The sequence below is a fragment of the Serinus canaria genome, chromosome 1A, assembly GCF_022539315.1.
Source record: "Serinus canaria isolate serCan28SL12 chromosome 1A, serCan2020, whole genome shotgun sequence".
NCBI classification, from domain to species: Eukaryota; Metazoa; Chordata; class Aves; order Passeriformes; family Fringillidae; genus Serinus; species Serinus canaria.
The window spans coordinates 55,523,150-55,543,669 of NC_066314.1; the positions used below are offsets into that span (position 1 = coordinate 55,523,150).

Below are 20,520 nucleotides of genomic sequence, written 5' to 3' on the forward strand. Positions count from 1 at the left end.
ACAGAATGTACTTGTTAGAATATTCATTTGAAATGTAAGGAAATTATTCTAAAGACCCTTTCACAGTGCATTGTCACCCCTGTTCAAGAAAAATGTTGGTCTAGAAAATCAGACTAACTCATTATTGCCTCAGGTATATGTTCCACCCTTGGGGCCACTATTGGTAATCAATAGCTTGATAAAGGCTAGGGATTTTTCAGTTTCAGTAAACATAAAAGCATAGAAAATGTGACCTGTGTTTCTAATATGCAATTTAATGCCTAAACTACCAAACACTGGAGTAAAGAGTGTACAAGCTCTGGATTGCCATCAGAAAATTTCCAAAAGTCTTACATTGTTTCATTCCAACATGAATTAAAAATGGATTCTGCAGACTTTATTTTTGTCTTCTTTCAAAATAGAATGAGAGTGATACTACTCCCAGGTTTCTGTCTCAAAGTGTTTATTTTTAAGTGTTCTTTCAAAGCAGTTAAATTCTATCACAGTTACAACCTACCAAGTTAAGCCAAGAGCACCTTTCCAGTGTGTACTTCAGTGCCTAGTTTTGTTGTGCTGCCTCCTAGGATTCTTTGCAATTACTTAAAATATGTCTTTATTTTTCTGAATGGCTTTTACCCGACTTAGAAACGCTCACTGTCAGAAAGCCAAGCGTGTGTCTCTGCATGCATCATAATCCTTTTGTGCTTTAATCAATAAAGAATGGCAAACATTTCATTAGCAGGCATATTGCTAGGAGGTTCTATAATTCAGTTACTGACTGTGAAACCAAGACCTCACTTTAACTCCTTCTGTCAGTTCTACTTTGCTGTATGAAATCATAGCAAATAGGGGGAAGGAATCCCTGAGGTCATTCATGCATTCTCTGTCTCCCAAGGGCAAATCTTTTCATCTTGAGTTACCGTCACTTTTATTCATTGAGTTTGTGAATGGTGTGCTATTTCATGTAAAAATCCCTTTTCATTTCTTTGCTGATGATAAAGACTCTGACCTTATCCAGAATTCCTGGCAATACCTTCCATTGTTTTGCTTTCCCATTTTAAATGAAAGGATTTATCCAAGGTCAGAAGATAATTCTCCTTCACGATTTTCAGAGAGTTTCAGTTTTTCTTAAATGCAGCTTCTCTATCTAGAGAGAGCACCTCAGCTGCAAGTGTTAATTTTAAGAACCAAACTGGACTCATAGGATGCTTATAAAACACCCGATCCAATCTATCAAGTGACATTCCCTAAATATGTAGTGTTCCCTGAAGAGGAATAGAGTTTTTCTGAACTGAGAGATGAGGGGTTCATGATTCAGTGTAAGATTCACCTAGTTTTTTCTTCACACATTCCCGATGTGGCAGGGCAGAATTCTCATCCTATTTTCATGCAAATAAAATTCTACCAATCATGAAATCGCAAGGAAATGAGGAGACAAGCATAACGGAGTTAAGAATTCCACATCCTGCAAGTTACCCTTTCTGTCTTACCTTTTTTATTCCCTGAAAATGAAGCTCTTTCAGTTTCTTCTTTATCTTTTCACAGCTATTTGTTTCTTTCATTATACTCTTGTGAATGCTCTTTCTCTATCCTTTCGGCTTCACAGGGCATAATTTGCATGAGAATAGCACAATTCTCCCTTAACTGAAAATTGAAATATTTTGTGTTTTGTTTCTTCTTGTGCTTGTTGTCCTCTGAGTCCCTCCCTGTACCCTAATCTACTGCCATATAGCGCGTGTACCTCATGTACTGCTACTTTCAGTAAAATTCTTTTTATGGATGGCAACAGCAATCTTATCATCTGTTCTCTGTCTCATGGCTTTCTTACTCATACTGCATATTCCCTCTTACGTAAAGGCAAGCTCATTTTATAATCCACAGAATTATTTTTTTAATGGCCTTTCTTGTGTTAAATTTGAATCTCTTCCAAGTTTCAGGCTTTCAGGATTTGTGCATTTTTGATCAGAATTTGTGGGGGATCTTCAGTGGGGTCTTTTTTATTCAGTTTGGTAGTCCTTGTTCTTAGGCATGGTCATGCACTTCACCTAAGACTAGTGGTTAGAACTATTTCTGGATTCTCTAGATAAAAGTTAGGAGGAAGAGAAAGAACCCCAGTTCAAAACCCCAGTGTGTCTGGAATTCAGAAAGGGCTCTCTTTGGTGGAGATTGTGCTGTGGCACCAATGTGAAGGAAACAGATGAGATGTCTGCACAGGCAGCCTTTGAGCCAGATGGAGCAAAGTGCTTTTTCAGGAAGAGAGGCACAAATTAAGGACTAATTTGGCTCCAGACACTTTGTGTATTAAACTAAATGAATTCAACATTGTTTAAGGGGAGGGAGCCAGTACCACTCAGCTCAGTAGGATCTTGTCCTCTCATAGAACTGCTCTAACACCTTACCATCATCACTTCTTCAAAACTGCAACATAATTTGCTCAATGGAGTTGAGTTGAGTTGGGACGTTGGTCCCAAAACACTACAGTGATGCAAGGAATCACAACGCACAATGGCATTCAATGGTTTCAGATTAGGCCTTCTCAAAATTCTCAAAGCCGTATATTTGACCGTCTTTAACAGATGTCCTTAATCTTTTCTCAGTTGTTCAAAGCTGGTGTTTCACTGTGAATTAAATACAGAGAAATAAACTCATTTTTATGTGCTTAGGATAGGTAAACGGGTTATCAGTTGATTCAGAGGCAGTAGCAGTTTACAACAGTGACAGCACATATGCTGAGAAACAGATACTGGGAGTAGTTTACCCTTTTTGCCACTCCAGTGGTCAGGAATTATTACTTCAGAGGCACCTTTTTAGGAAAAACATCATCTAATTAATCCATATACCTTCTTGTTGCACTGGCTAAAACTGTGAGTGCACTAATGCTTGTACCATTTAGCTTTAGTTTCATGAAGATTAACATGTTCATGTGTCTGACCCCTGAATTCAAGAAGGTTATTCTGAGCATAAGATGCCATAAGATCTTGTGCAAAATCCAGACCAGGTGTAGAAGGAGACACAATTGCAGTCTGAGTACGGTTACTCATAACTTTGCTTAGATTATGATTTACTTGATAAGACTTGGTGGCTTCTCTAAATTCTGAGCTCCAGCCTACTCCATCAAGAATTGCTCTTGCCTAGCATAAATATTGACTCAGAATAAGCTCAAAATAATATGGCACAGATTTTGAGCCCAGTCATCCTGTTTCTGCTGACCCCAATGAACTTTAGTCCACTGCAAATGAATTCCAAATAAAGGCAGTTTGAATTGCTAGTTTTCTTTAACTTGCCCTTTGGTTAGTGTTATTATTTGGGTAATCATAGGAACTAGGTGGTGTGAAAAAGCATTTTTCCATTTTCAAGTCTTCCTTTCAGCTGTACTTACTACTTACCATGTCAACCTAAATAGTTTAGAAATCTGGCAAACTTAGAGAATACTCTTTGTTTTGGGGGACTGCTATGTCTTTTCTCTGCAGCCTACCAGTTGCTGCAAAAAATCCTTTTCCTCTGCACAAGGCCTTAAGATTGAGGGTCAGTCCAGCCTTCCTCTCTGATTCAGAGGAAATGGCAATCATTAGCCCAACAGAACAATCATTTCATTTAGTCCAAGAACAACTTTTTCTGACCAAGAAGGTGCCATTCAGTGTCCCTCTCATGCTTTTCCTTAGAGAGAGATGCTGCAAGGCTGTCTTGAATGTAGGTGATGACTTCAGTGGCTTCCCACTCCAATTTTCAGTTAGGTTGTATAGTTCTATTGATTTCACTTCAGCTGGGTTTTTTCTTCTGTTAAGATTTCTTTAAATGTTTTACACACATTCTTGAGAACAGCTCTTACGTTTACAATTGTTATCCACTCTTTCCAGTCATTGTGTTATGATCAGAAGTCTGGAAACAAGTGGGGTTTTTCTGGATCCTGGTGACTTCATACTGCCATGACGGGCAACAGAAAAGATGAGAGAATCACTTCTCCATATCTCAAAGTAAAGTACCTTGGTGCTAGATCACCCTCCTCTTGCCTTTATTGGTGTTTACCTTGTCCAGTTTTAATACCTTTCCTCATGATTTGTCATATATTATAATGATCTAGTTAAGTCATAGATTACTGAATAATCCTCAGATGAAACCCTGCTAATCTCAAGGACCTATGGAATTTTGTTCTGCTTTGCACCTTATCTCAGTTCCTATAAAACTGGATCTTAGTCAAGTTTTGGATCTTTAAGTTTGGATGTTAGTCCAGATTGAACCAACAATGAATAATACAGAATCCAAGATTTGCCTGATTTTGACCAATAAAATCATGTCATCTTCTTTCATTCATGAGATAAACTGAATTCACAAAAACTTGCTTTATAAAAGAATTGGCTACTTTAAAAAAACCCAAACAAACAGATTTTTATTAGAAGCTTGTATTTTAAATGGTTATATTTACTTGTTTCATAGAAGAAGCTGAAAATCAGGCTTTCAGAAATATTCTCAAACCATGAGATGTGTTCGGAGTTTCAGGCATTTAATAGTTTCAAAGCCAAATAAATCCTGTCTAGTGTGACTCTTTAAGAAAGTGACCTGTTCCACCTGATAGAGATTCTGGTTTAGCTCAAAAGCTTCAGAAGTAAAACCTGAAGAGCTGCTCTTTCCCTGCTAAACCATTGCGGGCACTGGAGTATCTTCACCTGGTAACTAAGTCAATGTCCTGATCTGGTGCTGAAGGACGAACAGCTCAAGACTGTGTTTTTTAATTGGATATTTTAATATCCAGAAGCAGTGCATATCCCATAGTGCAGTGGACTAATGTTAAAGCAAGGGTTCTTATGGATTAAACCATAGCACATTGGTAATGATTTTAGATATTTCTTGTCTGTGGATCCATTGAGCAGACACATGAGAGATTGTTCCAAAATTAGGAGCTTACACTGGAAAAATACAATGTAATGTCTCACAGACCACCTTATATAAATTATGGCCTTTTCTTTAGATCCCTGTTTCTGCTTGAATTTTCTGGTATGAATTCAGAAGGGATGTAGATGGGGCTTCAAACATCACTTTAAATTAACAGTAAAGTCTAATTGTTTCAGATTATGAGCTTTGTCATAATTCAGAAGCAATCTAAATGTCAGTAACATGATGCTGCTTTAGTTGTGTCTTCCAGTTCTTTTTTGTGCTACCTTGTCGAAGGTAGCAAAAATGTCATGTTCATGTCATGAACATGACAAGATTTTAAGGGTATTGTCAAAAAAAAGTTTAAAACAAACAAGAAAAAAAAAAGTTGAGATTGTCTTTCACAGAGGAAAAAAAACAGCAAAAATGATCTGTAGGACCAATATCACCATGAAGACCTGATCCAATTTCTAACGTCTGTTCTTTCCCTTCCATAGCTTCTCCACTGTGATAGAATGGAAATAAGTACTTTACTTCTGCTCTTGGCTTGAGGCCTAAAAGTTGTATTTGTGTTTCAAACATATGCTGAGGTTTGGTAGTGCTGAGGTGAGGGATGAGTTGACATCACCCCTCTCGAAACACAGGTGGTCATGCACTGGGTTTGTGCTGTGTGTACCCCTCAGCTCCTCTCTTTGATGAAGCCTCTTTCCCACATTCTGCTATTCATGTTTTCTTTCTTTTACCGATATTTTCTCATGACCTTGAGTTTTAAGGAATTTCATCAGTACATCTCTCCAATTATCCAAAGTGTGAGAGGTACTGCCACATGTCCTCTTGCTCACTTGGATCTTCATTCATTAAGAGTTCATCATGTATGAAAGTCAGAGTTGCTGCGAGGGTTGCAGGGTATTTACCCTTTTCGGTTTGTTTTACTAAATCTGTGTGAAAATAAGAAAAGCTGCCTAGATTCCTTCTATTTATACATAGAAATAACTCTTGTTCATTGAATGACCCTTACCCTGTAGATCCAGTCATCCATGCCATGGGAAAAAAAAATTGTTGTGTCTATTCATTTTCACTGGAGGTAATCCAGAAAGCAGAAATATTACTGCTTATGTTCATCTTGTGTTGACACACTGCAATAAAGGAGTCTTCATATGCCAGAGTTAATCTGCTAACAGAAGATTTACTGCTCTTTGCAGTGCCATGCCAAATGTAACCTTCAGCGCTTTTTCCTGAGTTTTAACCCTAACTCTTTACTCCTGGCAAATCCTTCTGCCCTTAAACTGTGCCCAAGTTAAAAATTTTAAATGACCTGATACGTTTTGCCTTTCCTGAAGCATAAATTATTAACTGATATGTTGGTCTATAAGGACGCACTCATGTTCACATACAAATGGAAATGCCAGAATTGTCATTTGCAGAATTCTTGAAGCAGAAGTTTCAGCCTGTAAGTCTATAAAATAGTGCTTTCCAGAGAAGTAGATGAAAATCAGAACTATATTGCTTAAACAGTTAGGTTGAGGTCCTGCAAGGTGTGCAAGAACTGCCTGAAAATCAGGAGCTGCAGACTCAGCACCATTTTCAGAAATCCTTTCCAGAAAACATGTCCTGGCAGTTACATGCAAATCCATTTCTATAATGGTAGCTCTCTCTACGTGATATCATTACATAGCAAACAGACATAAAAATTGAAAATCTATCTGGAGGACCATGTGTGAATGTATATGGGCTCAGAGATCTGTCCCATGCTGTTAATTCGTGTGTGCCCCAAATCTGTGTTTCAGTTTGTTCGTAAGTGCCAGAAGCTTATTTCACAACTGGTGGAGAGTCCTGCGCCAGTGCAAAAGAAAAAAAAGTTACTTTTTTTTTTAAGCAGTGAAGTTCCTAAAAATGGCCAGTCTAAGTTCACCTTGAGGGCAAACCACAGGCTACTTTAAAATAAAAATCTTTTAGTACTAGTCAATAGACAAATAAAGCCTGTTCTGTTCTGTGTAAATAATTTTTGATCAATGTACTGTTCTAAGGCAATTCCCAATTAGCATATCCTATAGCTGATTGTCAGACCCTGTCTGCAGGGTACAATTGTGACACAGGCTGTGAATATTCAGCAATAGGAGTCTGTAAATCTGAGTAAGTAATGACAAAGCCTCTTTAGGGAAAGAGGTGAGCTGAGTAGAATAATGGCAATCTTGGGGGGCAGTGGGGTATTTTAATTTAATCAAATCCAGAGCAACTGAAAAAGATACTATTAAAAGGACTTATTCTCTGAACTAAATACTTCTCAGAAAAATGTATAGTTCAAACTGACGTGCTAAATTGGCATCCTTACATCCACTCCATTCTGTGGATCAAAGAGAAGTTAATCATTTTCCTTGCCTTTTATCTCCTTTATGGATGTGTTTGTGAGTATGTGTGCATATGCATGTGTCCGGTGTGTGCATATGCATACATGAGTAACACAAAACAGCGGCAACGAGGGAGGGGTTCTTGCTTTTTCGGTAATGAAGCTGGAGATTTTATTTTTTTTAATCTAGTGGTACCTAATAGTCACTGCCCACTGTAGTAAAAGCTCAGAAGTATTGCAACTTTCTCTTGCCTGTGTTTGCCCAACCACCCTTCTACATACTACAAGCACTGGGAAATTTCAATGACACAGCTTGGAATGGGTTCAGTGACCTCAATTATGCCCTCCCACCCACTCCAAACTCCTTTCAATTTGCAAAAAGCTTTAAGTGGACAAAACCCAGATGCCTTTTGCTTGTAGTTCAGAACGAACAGATTGGGCATGTAGATTCTTGTCAAAGTGATATATGTAGTTCATTTTCCATTAACTCTTTCTTAACTAAAGGTTTTAAATTCTCAGTTCCAAGTCTAGCACTCTGCTTTGCTTTCTATTGTTTTTAAAGTTCATTATGCCTACAACATCATTTAAAAGTGAACTTTGAAATACCTCAGGTAGACATTGACTGATGCAAAACATAATGTTTGATTCTGCTTTTAAAGGCAATCACTTTTTTTTTTCTCTTTAAACTTGTTTCATATGTAATAACCCATGCTATTGTCTAAGAGAGTTGAAAAACACTAACTAAATACACTAAGTAAAATCTCCAGTTTGGGAGGAAAAAGAACTCATGACTTGTGGAAGTGATTTACCAGTCAAAACCAGTACATGGACCCTGATGACCTTGAGCTTGCTTCAGCTAGTTTACTTAAAACTTACATTGCTTTTAATATGTTGTAATATTGCCCCAAAGAGGCAGTGCCCTTCCCCTCCCCCAGAGCATTTCATTACACTGCCTTTCTCCCTCTCTCTCCCTCTCTGTCTCTCTTTCGTTCTGCAGAAACATGTGCTGTCAATAACGGAGGCTGTGATCGGACTTGCAAGGATACTGCGACAGGGGTGCGCTGCAGTTGCCCAGTTGGATTTACCCTGCAGCCTGATGGGAAAACGTGCAAAGGTCAGCCTCTGTTTGCTTTGCAATGCATCATTTGCCTTCAGCAGGTCCAGTACAAGATGTAAATATGCAGTTATTTAATCAATACTTTTTAAGCCGAGGCAATACTGGTACAGTGATTGCAATTAAGTTCTTTAGTTTTCTCCTTCCCTAATTTTAATGTATTTACCTGGTGTAGTTGTTTTTTTCTTTTTTATTTATTAGAGGGTTTTATTACTCCATAGAAATGAGATGCAAAGGTCAAGCTGTTTCAAGCTGAGCAGAGATTTAGAGGAACAACTCGGGGCTGCAAAAAGCCTTTAGTTTCAAAGGACATTCTGATACCTTTGTAAAACCTCAGTCATATGATGGTGTCTGCCTTTGTCTATTCAGAAAGCGAGTTATAATTGTCAAGCAATACTTTGTTACCTGAGAATAATCAACTGCTTATTGCTGAGTGAAGCCAGGTATTGCTCAGAAAAAAAACCCAGACACTTGGTCATTTCTGCAGCTTCAAAAGATAAATAGCCAGCTCCAAAAGAAAACCAAAATAACATTGACAAATGCAGGAATCTAAACCACACAGCTGATGCTCAGGTTTTACTGCCCCAAAGGCAGCACCAGAGCCTTGCCATTCTGTCTTTCATGTGTGTGTTAAAGCCAAGGTCAGGGGAAAAGAGCAGAAAAGAGCATCTGATAGCACTGTCAGCATGTGCTCGCAGTTAAGGAGACAGGGACTGCTCTCAAATGTCACCACACAGTCACACTTCAATGGCACACGAGGAGATTTGGGTATATGTTGGTAGGATCAGGCCATCCATCAACCATTTTCCCATTTTCCCACTTTCTTGTGTATTCCTTTTGAGCTTCTTTGTAAAAGACTTGGAGATGGAGATCCAGGAGGACATGGCATATATTCTTGTCACAGAGAGTATTTTTCATCGCTCAGTGACTTAGCTTAAGTTGACCTAACTTGCTAAGAAATTATTGTGGCTTTTTTTCTTTCAAATTAACCAGAAATGTCAGAATATCCTCAGTCCAGTTCTTGATGTTACTTAAAATAGTAAAACCCACAAAAATAAACAGAAAATGTGTGGTTTCCTCTTGCTCCAGGCAGAAAAATCCCGGTGCTTGGGCATGATCCTGTTAGTATTTATAGAAATAACAGTCCTTTTGCCTATTCATTTGAAAATAAAACATTTAAGCTGCCATCGCACACAATGTTAATAGTTAAGAGTGAGCACACATCAAAACTCAGTCATCTTAGTTCAAGCCACATAAAAATAAACCATTTTTATCAGCAGACTAGCTAAGCTATAGCAGAACAGTAACAGTGATTCCACCAAGTGCTTAAAAAGGAGGCATTTTAATAATGTAACATGCACCTAGGCTTGATCATAATTTTTATTATTGAAACTGTGTCATGAATAGAAAGAGTAATTCTAAATTTAGACATTTGGCCAGAGAACTAACATGAAACTATATTTATCTAATAATCAAGGCTATAATTATTCCTACTGAAAAATGAAATATTCTATTGATCCTCAAACCAAATACCTTAGCTCTAAGCTCTTTCACATTTTCCTTTTCCTCTTTTTTATGAGTAGAAAATATAAGAAACAGAATCTGTATTTTTATGATGCTGCTGATTCTTTCTTACTTTCTTAAAGTAAGCAGCCACTGAAAATCAACACAGATGGTGTAATAAAACAACAAGCCATTCTTTTTAACCTTGATTGAGATTTTAGGAAATACTCTTTATCCTAAAATGGTTAAATATACATTTTGAATTTGAGTTAATTAATAAAATTTATCTTATGTATTGCATTGTGAGATTTCTGGGCTAGATCCTGCTCTCCTGAAGCTGAAGTGATTTTGCATTTAAACCTGTGGACAAATGATCCTGCACTTAAACTGATCAGTGAAGTTTCTTGCACAGCTTTTGCAGGCAGCCCTTAGTCAAAGGCGGTGATCAGTAGGATTTGCATCCCCTGAGTGCAGAAGTGAACTTTTTGGTGGAGTGACATTAATGTCCTCTTGGCTCCTCTTGCTGATAGGTAAAGCCTGGAAAAGATCAAGCAGGAGAAAGTCAGTGTGCACTTAGTCCTTCCTCTGCATTTTCTAGAAAAGAAAAGAGACCAATCAGCACAAGTTTTCTCCTTGGATTTCTTTTTCTTCTTTGCTCTCCTTGATTTAACTGGCCCCCAGTTTCTCACATACCCAATGCCCCATTGTCTCCAGCTGTAATTTTACATCTGTGTGCTAAGAGCAAGAGATTATCTCTTGGATGCCCTTTAAAGCATCTTCAAGGATCATGGAGCTGTCACATCCTGTCTTTCTTTGGCACAGTTTTCAAGTCCATGGAGCATCACAGCATGTCCAAGTGAGGTTTCTCATAGAACATAATTTTAAGGGAGGTTATGTTTCTGAATATAGAAGAAAGATATGCCATTGTCTGTTAAGGGAAAGTAGAGATGTAGGGCATGTAAGAAAAGCTGAGAGGAACTGGAAGGAGAATTAATATATTAACTGAAAAATGTAATTGTGGGTTGAGCAAAATGATTAATATGTTTAGGCTTAATTTAGCAAATAATGTTGACCAAAAATGATGTTTTTATTGGAAAGTCTGTGATTTTTTTAGTCCATTTCAGCATCTTCTTCTCTAAGCCATTTTTCATAGTGCAGCTACTACATGAAATTATGTAGAAGCTTAGATTCAAGTGACTTAAATAAGACTCAAAGAAACATCTGAATTTGGGGTATTGCAAGGTGGATTCAGGGTGATTTATTAATGTGTAATTCTAGCTCACTTGTAGGTGATTTCCTCAATAATGTGCTTTTGCTATACTGGTAGTTTATGGAAATCTGCTGACACATTTCTTCCTTATTTTTTTACGAGTGAATGAATTTTTTTTTTTTTTAATTCACAAAATAGAAATACTATTTTTCTAAATAAAAAAAATTTTAGATGGTTCTGTTCAACCGTCAGGACTCTAGTCAATTTTAGACATTGTGTAGACATGTAATGGGAAAAACGTTTACTGTCCAGAATGTCCACAGGTTTTTGTTTAGTAGTTGAGAATTGCATTAATTGTTTAGTATAGAAAAAAGGGAAGTATACATAAAAAAGTAAAGACAAGTTGTTAAAAAAGAGTTTATGCAAACATGCTTGATTGCCAAAAGGTGGCAAAGAAACCCTTTTATATGTAAATAATTGTTCTATGCTTTGTTTGCAATATCACAGTTCCCATTCTGTAGTTCTATCATAGAAGCTGGCAGGAATTGAAATCACAGAGTACAGAACTGAGTCCTGACTAAAAATCTGATTTTGTCCTGGGTCTTCCCAGTGCATCAGAGAATAGAAGATGTAGGAGAGCAACTTCCAAGTAATACAAAGAACCTGCCTTCAGTAGTTTTGCAAGAGGTTGACCTCTTCTGTAGTGAGAAATGAGAGTTCATTGTTCCTCAAAGAATCAAGCTCCTTTTTTAATGCAGAGTACAGTCTGGTTTATATCAAATGTCAGTAAATTTGGGGGAAAAATTGTTGTGGAAATAATTTTAACATGGAATATGTACGGGTATCTGCAGAGCACAGAAGAGGACTACTGTCCATTGTCGTGGAGGATTGCTTTGCTTTCTGGAAACTGGAAAAATCTTTTTAATCTCTGATTAAAAATCTCTGATTTCTCCATTACATACATTACTTACCTGGTCTTGCAGTGAAATAAGAGCAAAAGTGTTGTCTGTGGTCTAGTTAGAATGATCTTCAGATGTATTAATGGTGCTTGGATAAAAATTCATTAACCTTTTGCTGTCTTTTAAAAGTCAGTCTTGAACTCAAGTCTTCCCTCGGTTGGCTTGGCACACAATGGAGGATGCTCCTTTATTCCCTTCAGCTTTCCTGTCAGCTTGGCTCTTAATAAGCCAAACCGTGGAGGCTTTTGACAGCTAAGAGAAGAGACATTCCAGGCAGAAAGGGTTCCATGTTCTCCCTCTAATTAATGCTATTTAATTTCTACTGCCATTGTAACTGGGTGATGCCAGCTTGATGCTCAGTTCATTTAATGTTGTCAGTTATTGTGCTACACCTGAGGAAACAGTGTAGGCCACTTCCTTGAATGCTTACCAAGTTATCCCACAGAATTCAGCCAATTCAGTCAGAAAGGGAGACTGAATATTAAAAGACATAGAGGCCCGGGATGCTTATTGCTCATTACCTTCTACCCACTTTTTAATATCCTCTGTGTTGAGCATATCAGGGCTTCTGTGGTCCTCATCTCCCTTGTTTGTTGGTTTCCGTGCCTCCTTCCTGCTGAGTGACCTTTCCATGGATCCAGCTCCATTCTGCCCTCAATTAGAAGATTCATCAGTTCAGCATTTTATTTATACTAAATACAACTTGGGTGACTGATAATGAAGGAGGATCATTTGCAAAAGACTTGTAGGGTTCAAGAGGACTGAAGTCAGACTAGATTAGATTTAGCACTGAAGATTGTTTAAATCCTTCTGCCAAACTAGAACAAGCAATAAAGAGCTCTCCTTCCCAAGGGCAGCTACAGGAGACAAGCTGGGCTAGGGAGAATTCCTCTCCCAGAACTTTAAGTAGAGAAGGACAGAGAATAATGGCAAAAGATGATGTCTGAGAGAGACAGGGACTTTCCCTTGTGGCTTCTCTAAGAAGAGAATCAGAGCAGGAGGAAGGGCCACAACCTTCTAGCATGGTGTAAAATGTATGACCTTGTGTATGATATATATGTTCCATTTCTGCCCTGGGACTTAACAAAGAAACTGTGCCCACAGACACTCTCGTGCCCGAATAAAGCAACTTCCCAGCACTCTGCACCTAGAGGTACAGAGAGGAACTGTGCAGGCTGCAGCCCTTGCTGAGCTCCTAGAGTCAAACAGCACAACACATGGAAGTTTTAAGAAGGAGAAACTGGATTTCAAAGGGTCATTCAGCAAAAGCAACATCTCAACTATGACTTTCCCACCAACATTCATAAAGTGCTACCTAACTTTGCATGTTCCATAGATGTTTGGCAAGATGGAGATTATTTCGTTCCGTTGATTTCCTGTTTTGTTTCATTTCACCCATATTTCGTCATTTTATCTGCATCTTGTGAAGATCCACCCTTAAGGCGAAGGAAGCTGACAACAGGATTTTGGGATACTCAGCTGGGCTGGAATGTCAGGGGATTTAGTAGCAATGTGGTATTACATGTTCATAATGTGCCACCAGCTGTGACTAAATGCAGCAGGATCAATTCCTGTGCAGGAGCAGGTCTGTGCCAAGCCCAGGCGATCTCACAGAGGTGTTTAGGAGACAGAAAGTTCCCTCCACATCTCCACCTAGAGATGGAGCATTTTCTTGGCTCCGTGACACTCAGTCAGCCCTTCTCAGTGCTCTGGCATATTTAACCAGACCAGTGTTATGCTGGGGTTATGTGCCTACATGGCAAACATTTCTCCTTCCTGCTGTCTCATTGTCATGGTGACCCAGCAGTGGGGTGGGCTCTCCACTTCCTTGAAACAGGCCCCCATCCTCCAGCATTCCAATGTAGCAAAGAAATGTGGCACCGACGCGCTTAAATAGTTGACTGTGCTGCAGTGGGAGTATCAGAAATGCCTGAGTGGTGAATGATCTGTCCAGTAACTCAGCTCTCAAACCTCCTTTATCATTAAGCAATCCAGGAAAAAGAAAAAAGAAAAGGCAAAAAAAAGAAGAAAGAATATTAAAAAAGCAGGAGTGCAGAGACTAATGAAAAATCTCAAAGAACTGCTGCAAAGTTTATTTGAAATAAAAGGGAAATTTTGCATTGGCTGTGCTAGCTTGATATAGTAATTACATTTTTTTTATCTTGCTTAATTGCAGCCTATTACAGCAGGAAAATGTTTTTTAAATCAGTTTTGAGTACACAAAAAAATGAAACCCTGAAGGTGAATTAAATTTTGAAAATGGAATTTTTTCCATGAGAAAAGACTTTTTTTAGAAAATCAGTTCCAATGAAATAAAGTATGTCATGTTTTGTTAAATATGAACTGAAATATTTCATTAAATTAAATGCTTTATATTAATGCTTGACATCAGTTTGGTGTAAGATTATGACTCAGATGCTGAAGGCTTTCCTCTCTTTTCATTCAGAACACACTAACACTAAGTGAAAAGCTCACAGTGAAGAGTTTAGCTGGCCAATTTGTCTTCATTTCCTGGATACAGAGTATCTGTGAACAGTTATTATTTCCTCCATACTTCCATTAATCGAAATTACTTAAAATTTGTTTCAGTGCTTTTTTCTCTAAATTGGATTAAATTGACTAGAGCATTTAGAATTACATCTTGTCAGTCCCAATCAATTCATATGAAACTGAAAATGTTTCCTCTTTTTCTAAAAAAAAGTACACCACACAGAGCACAGGTTATTTTTGCTGTTTATTAGTAGTAAGATATAGGTGTTAATCTTATGCATCCACAATTAGCTTGCCTGAATTATGATAATACCTTTATTTCACTGTAATTGATTAGGTAAATTTCAGTGTACTATGTTTTTTTCATTTGTTGCCTTAATGCAATGGTTTTGCTGTCAGAGTACCTTTGAGAAACTCAGGTTTTGTTTGATTAATATCCCTGATCAATTTGATGGGTTTTTTACATGTTAGTAAAAATCAGACAGTAAAGTATACCCCTGTGCAAGAAAACCTCTAAAATGTATGCATCAGTCAAGTTTACATTAAGGCAGCTGGAAGTTTCATGGCTCATATGACCACACTTCTCACAACGATAGGGGTCTCGATGCCTTTAGAGTCAAGACTGTAAGTCTGGAACAGGCCTTCTGAACTAAAATGGATCTGACCTAAAAGAAAAACACAAGACAGGCCCAAATGATTTCATGTGAATGAACTTTTTTCCCCCCTTAGTTGTAAAGTGATCTCATTGAAAGTAGTCACCCAAATACAAAGCTTTCCTTGGTTGAATTCATGCACATACATCACCATTTTAAATGGAAAGGAATTTAAATTATCTCCTGAAGAGTTTAAACTTTAACATTTAGAGGCAAATCTGTTCATAGCTGTCTGACTACTCCTGCTTTGAATCCACAGCTTCTTTCTATGCGCCTCCCATGAGCAGTGTGTGCAATATCTGTGATGCTCCACGTTCCACACAGTGCAAGGATTATCAGTGGTCTTAGAGCAGGTCCTCAGGCTTACAAAGAAAGCTTTTCCCAGCTCACCTTTCTCTAGCAACATGAATTTTTTTTTAACACATGTGAAGAGGTCAGTTCAGCTCCATCCACACAGACACATAGGGTTTTTGAGGAACATAAGCATTATGAGCCATTAGCCATTACAAGCCATTACCATTTTCCAGTGCTTTTTTTAAAAAAAAAAAAAAAATGCAAATGTTGTGAAAGAATGAACTCAGATGAAAGAAGTAGCTGCAGTCATCCCCTCCTCTGCAATCACAGTGCTGTGGTACCAGCAAATGTCAACATAAATGTCAGCTTCAGAATTACAAGCAGCAGTGGGTTTTTGAAGAGGATGTCTGGCAAAGCCAGAAAGGGCAGAGACCTGCTTGTCTTATTCCCTTTTCTTCTGATTACATTTTCCTTGATCATTGCACCATGGTCATCTACTTGCATGTATTATCTTTGAGAAAATTTAGGTAGTTAATAGAGTGATTGTAGTTTTTACATTTGACTCTGGTTCATAATGTCAGTGCTTCATGCCAGAGAAATGTGGTGTACAGAACATTCAATTTTGTAACATTCTATTGATATAGTGCCTTGTATTCATAGTTTGGTTTGGAAAGGAGCATATAGGAGATGGTCTCTTAGCCTTATCTTAGTCAAAGGTGCAGTGACAAGGAGAGAGTGAGAGCAGCTTTTCCTTTAAGCTGATGAGTAGCATCTCTCTGCTTGCTGCACATAAATGAAGGGATCTGGGCTGGATCACTCTGGGATATCCCAGAGCTGTAGTGTGCATGTTGCTTGGAGTCTGTCAAAAATACCTAGGGGAAAGACAGGATTACTCTCAGCATACTTTAATTTACTCTGATGGAGAAAAAATGGCCAACTCTGCAAGTGGAACAAGATTGAGATACACTTAGTGCTTAGACTCTCTATGAAGAAGCTGACCTGAGCACATAAACCACTTTACCCATGATCCTTGGGAGTGGCAAGTAGTACAAATGTTTTAGGGTAATGAGACAGATATACTTCTGACTTTTTAGGGGAAGATTTCTCAGCCATTTCAGAAAACATAATGTTCATGGGATTTCAAGTCAAGAACCTCAGTAGGAAAGACACTGAAATTTGCTGTTTCATTTTTTAGAACAGAGGTTGTTATGCTCAGGCCTTTGTGTAGACTCCACTTTGTGTGCCTCTTCGTTTGATCCCCAAGGCCACTGATGTCCCCACTGTGGATACTCAAGCAGAATCCCCATCCCCTCTCCTATGCATCAGCCCTCAGGGGCATCAAATTTGATTTTGCACCTCATGCCTTTTACTTCTCTCAGGAATCCCGTAGTGAACTGTGTTCTAGAAAATAGTCTGAAGAATAGGTGACCCCAAGGGAAAATAAGCACAGCCTTTGGTAATTCCTGATGGGATTAGAGGTCTTACATCATATGGTTCAGCTACCTCCTATTTGTACAAGTTTAAGGAGGTGTGCATTGGCAAAAAACATGGGACAGCTGGCACCCTCTGAACTCATCTCTTATTGCAATAACATGCTCCTAAGGACATGGAAAGAGTTTAATCCCAACCTGTGGGGTACCCATTTTACTTGCTTAGACAATATCCCTGAACTGGGTTAGCCTTTCCACTTCCCCTCAGAGTCGAACAAGGAACACAGTGCCTCTCCTTGAGCTCAATAATAGAAACAAAATATAAGAAAAAGTGTGAGTATAGTGGTGCGAAGAGGCCTGTGTTGTCCATTCAGATGTGGAAGTCAGTGCAGGACAAATTCTCAGTCCCTCTCTGGTTTTCTTCAGTGTTCCTCCCTCTGAAAAACATCCTTCTCCAGGGGAATCAGAGTGCCTTTCCCTCCAGGGGAATCAGATTTTTTTCAGTGGCAGGCCAAAGCCAAATTTTATCAAATGATTTTGTCAAAGCCAGTCCACAAGCTGTCTGAAGTCAGGGCGTAGAAGTTTAGAAGTTAGCTATTAAAGTATGTGTTGTCTTTTAGCAGCCCTTATGTGTTTACTGAAGTGGTTCATTCTGAGCCATTCCCCACCCCCCCCACCCCCCCTGCCCCCGATTACTTTCTCCCTACTCCTCATCAATTTCAGCCAAGAATAAACTTCCCAATAATCAAATCAAGATCTAGTTTCAATAATTCATTATAAGCAACTCTATCAGATTCCATACACAACTCTGCTTTCAAGTTACAGCTGCTTACCCTCCCAGTGTTTGCCACTAGAAATAAGTGTGTATTCAAAAATAGGCCCTGTTTGAGTTTGCTTCTCTGTACCTGCAAGCGAAGAGCTATCAGAAAATAGATCAGGTGTAATCACAAGCCACTACAGCCACATATCAGAACAAAACATACCTTTGCCCTCTCTTATGCTTATCTTATGCTGATCTTATGCTGATCATAAGGCAAACACAAATCTTGTGGCTGAGGTCTGTCTTTTATCCTAAAAACAAGGAAAAAAAAATACAAAAAACTCTTATGTCTTTGCATGGACAGAGGGCTACCTTTGCCTTGCATGAGAAGTCGGTGCCTAAATTAATTCATGAACATGAGGCTGAGATCAAGAATGATAGTAGTGAAAATGTGGGTTCTGCAGTAGTTAGATTAGTGCTTTTAAGAGGAACAAAACTAGTGCTTTTAAGAGGAACAAAACCATTAATTTAAAATAATTATTTTCTATATATGTGTGGTGCACAGATAAAATGTGCAATTCAATGTTCCATTAAAATAGCCAAACTTCCTTAAATTACCTTCTGACAAACCAGTTCTGACCATTATCCAGTATTCTGCACAGTTAAAGGGTTTTGAGACCACATGCCATTTTCAGGAAGCAAGCAGGAAGCATTCTTGGTAAAGGCATATTAGTGTAAATCCCAAACTGCTCAACTTATTTACAGAAACCAACAGGTTTCTTTTTTTTTAAATGTTGCAGCAGATAGATCACCCTGTCTCTTCCCCTTCCCAGTAATCCCCTTTAAGTGACAAAACCTTATGATTAAAAAAATAGAGGCATTTGTGATAAATAAGTAATCGAAGGCAGCCAGTGGGTGATTTCATTCTGTGAAACAATAGGTGTGTCTGCCCAGCCAATAAAACGTAACAAAAGCAACATTAAATGAGAGGAAAATTAGGAATTTTATAAAGAAAATAGCGGTCCTATTCAGGGCTTGAGTACTGGCAAGATTTTCAGAACAGAGACTTTGGGGAAGCCCTGAGACAAGTCATATAATTGAACCCACTAAATGCCTCTACAAGGAAGCTTTTGGCACATGAATCAACCACATGCTTGCTGCAGAGATAATAGGTAGCTTGTAGCTGGTGAGAGAAGAATACACAAAGGGAATTTATTTGCTAGGAATGACAAATGAAAGACTAAAGCCAAAAGGGAATATTAAAATACAGAGGCAGTTTTGAGACTATTTTTGTTTGATATGACTCTAAGTGAGATGTGAGACCATCTGTGTCCGAAATAAACCATCATAAACATCAGGACTGAGAGAGGGGAAACCGAGTAACCAATGGCAGAACAATAATCAAGTTCGGTTTATCAGAAGAGATGCTTGTTTTAGAAGAGGTGGATATGACTCACAAATTGGATGAGAGCAGGAGTTCTCCAGTAGCTACAAAAGCGTTTTCAAAATAACTACCTAAATGTGGATTAAAGAAGCAAACATTAAGGCCTTTTTGCTGAGACTGCAGTCATTTTAGGCTATTCCATCAATGTTGTCCAGGTCTCAAGGCAAAGAACATACAGGATCAATCCAGTGTGAGGAAAACAGAGCAGCATCCAGCAGGCAGCTGTAGCAGCTCATTAGAAAACTCTGTGTCATGTCCAGAGAGAGAACCACAACCATCTGGGCCAGGCCTGCTGCCCTGGAAACAGCTGTTTCTAGACTTGCTAAGACTAGGAAGTGACTCAAAACTAGGTTTCTATTTTTTCCCCCCACTCTTTTAGAGCAAACAGGGAGCTTGACTGTTGTTGGTGTATAATAAGAGAGGTGGTAGAGTATTGGACTGAGGGGAAGGCTCAGAAGAGGTCATGGTAAAACCATAAATTGTGGAAGAGATGTTGGAGAGGGGGGAAAAGTTGCTGGTTGTCAGCAGAAAATGAGTGAATGAGTAGGATTTGAGGGAGAAAAAGATGGAAAACTCTTGGTGGTGGGTGGTGACTGTGGTCAGAAGCCTAGTGGGGCAATCAGAAAAATGAGCAATTGGTCACACACTGAGGAGTATGTATGTGACTGATTTAGACACATAATTGATTCAGACTTTCCAAGAGACAAGTTGAAGTTTCAGACCTCAGTGATGAAAAATCAAAATATAAATCTGTTATTTTTATTTTTAAAAAAATGCAAATTTTAGATATCAACACAGTTGAAATTTGTCAGAAGAAAATGGAATGAAAAAAAGAGAGAATGGAGAGCAGAATTCCTTCTAACTGCGGCTGCAAATATGTCTAATCCAGAATATGTGTGAAACTTTCACTGCCCCTTCCCTATTTTTAAGGGAATTGCCTTTTAGGCTTTCAGTTGGGCCTTGGGTTTGGGGTTTTTTTGGTTTAAAGAGATACAATTCATTTGTCTGGTGTAGACTTGTTCATGACAGACAAATATAATATAACAAATTATCTTCCATTTAAAAATTGCAGAATTGGGTCAGCTGTCATGTAAATCATTCTGTCTCATTCCCTCCCAAGGGTTCCATCTATCCCCACAAAATAAATCCATGTGTACTAAGTTAGGGTTTTTTTCATGACTAGGCAATATCCCTGTTCCCTAGAAACTTGCAGTTGTTATTTGTCTTTGTGAACCTCCCCTTTGAAAATGCCAAATCCTTTAAATTAATGCTTCAGAGGGTCATATTTTGCATTTCAGTTGTTGAAAAGACCTTGCATTTATTCAACAATATAAAGCCCCCTGAGGATCAACAACCATAGTATATTATGGAAAAGTGTGCTGTGCTTTCTGTTACTTGGGAGCTGAGTACTCACATGATCATAACTTCCAACATTCAAAACTTAAAGCATTTTTTTCATTCCTTTATC

The 20,520-nt window shown here is 38.4% G+C and overlaps 1 protein-coding gene across 4 annotated transcripts in view; it reads left to right on the forward strand.

Annotated features, from left to right (window-relative positions):
* Window positions 1-20,520, forward strand: part of SCUBE1 (signal peptide, CUB domain and EGF like domain containing 1) — a 197,813-nt gene that overhangs the window by 120,222 nt on the left and 57,071 nt on the right. For 3 of the 4 annotated variants that reach the window (XM_030238231.2, XM_030238232.2, XM_050987618.1), the window contains one exon: window positions 8,193-8,309. The exons of the other annotated variant lie outside the window; for it this stretch is intronic. In XM_030238231.2, coding sequence (XP_030094091.1) covers window positions 8,193-8,309 — 117 coding nt within the window. The remainder of the gene's footprint in view (window positions 1-8,192; window positions 8,310-20,520) is intronic. 4 annotated transcript variants of the gene reach the window in all.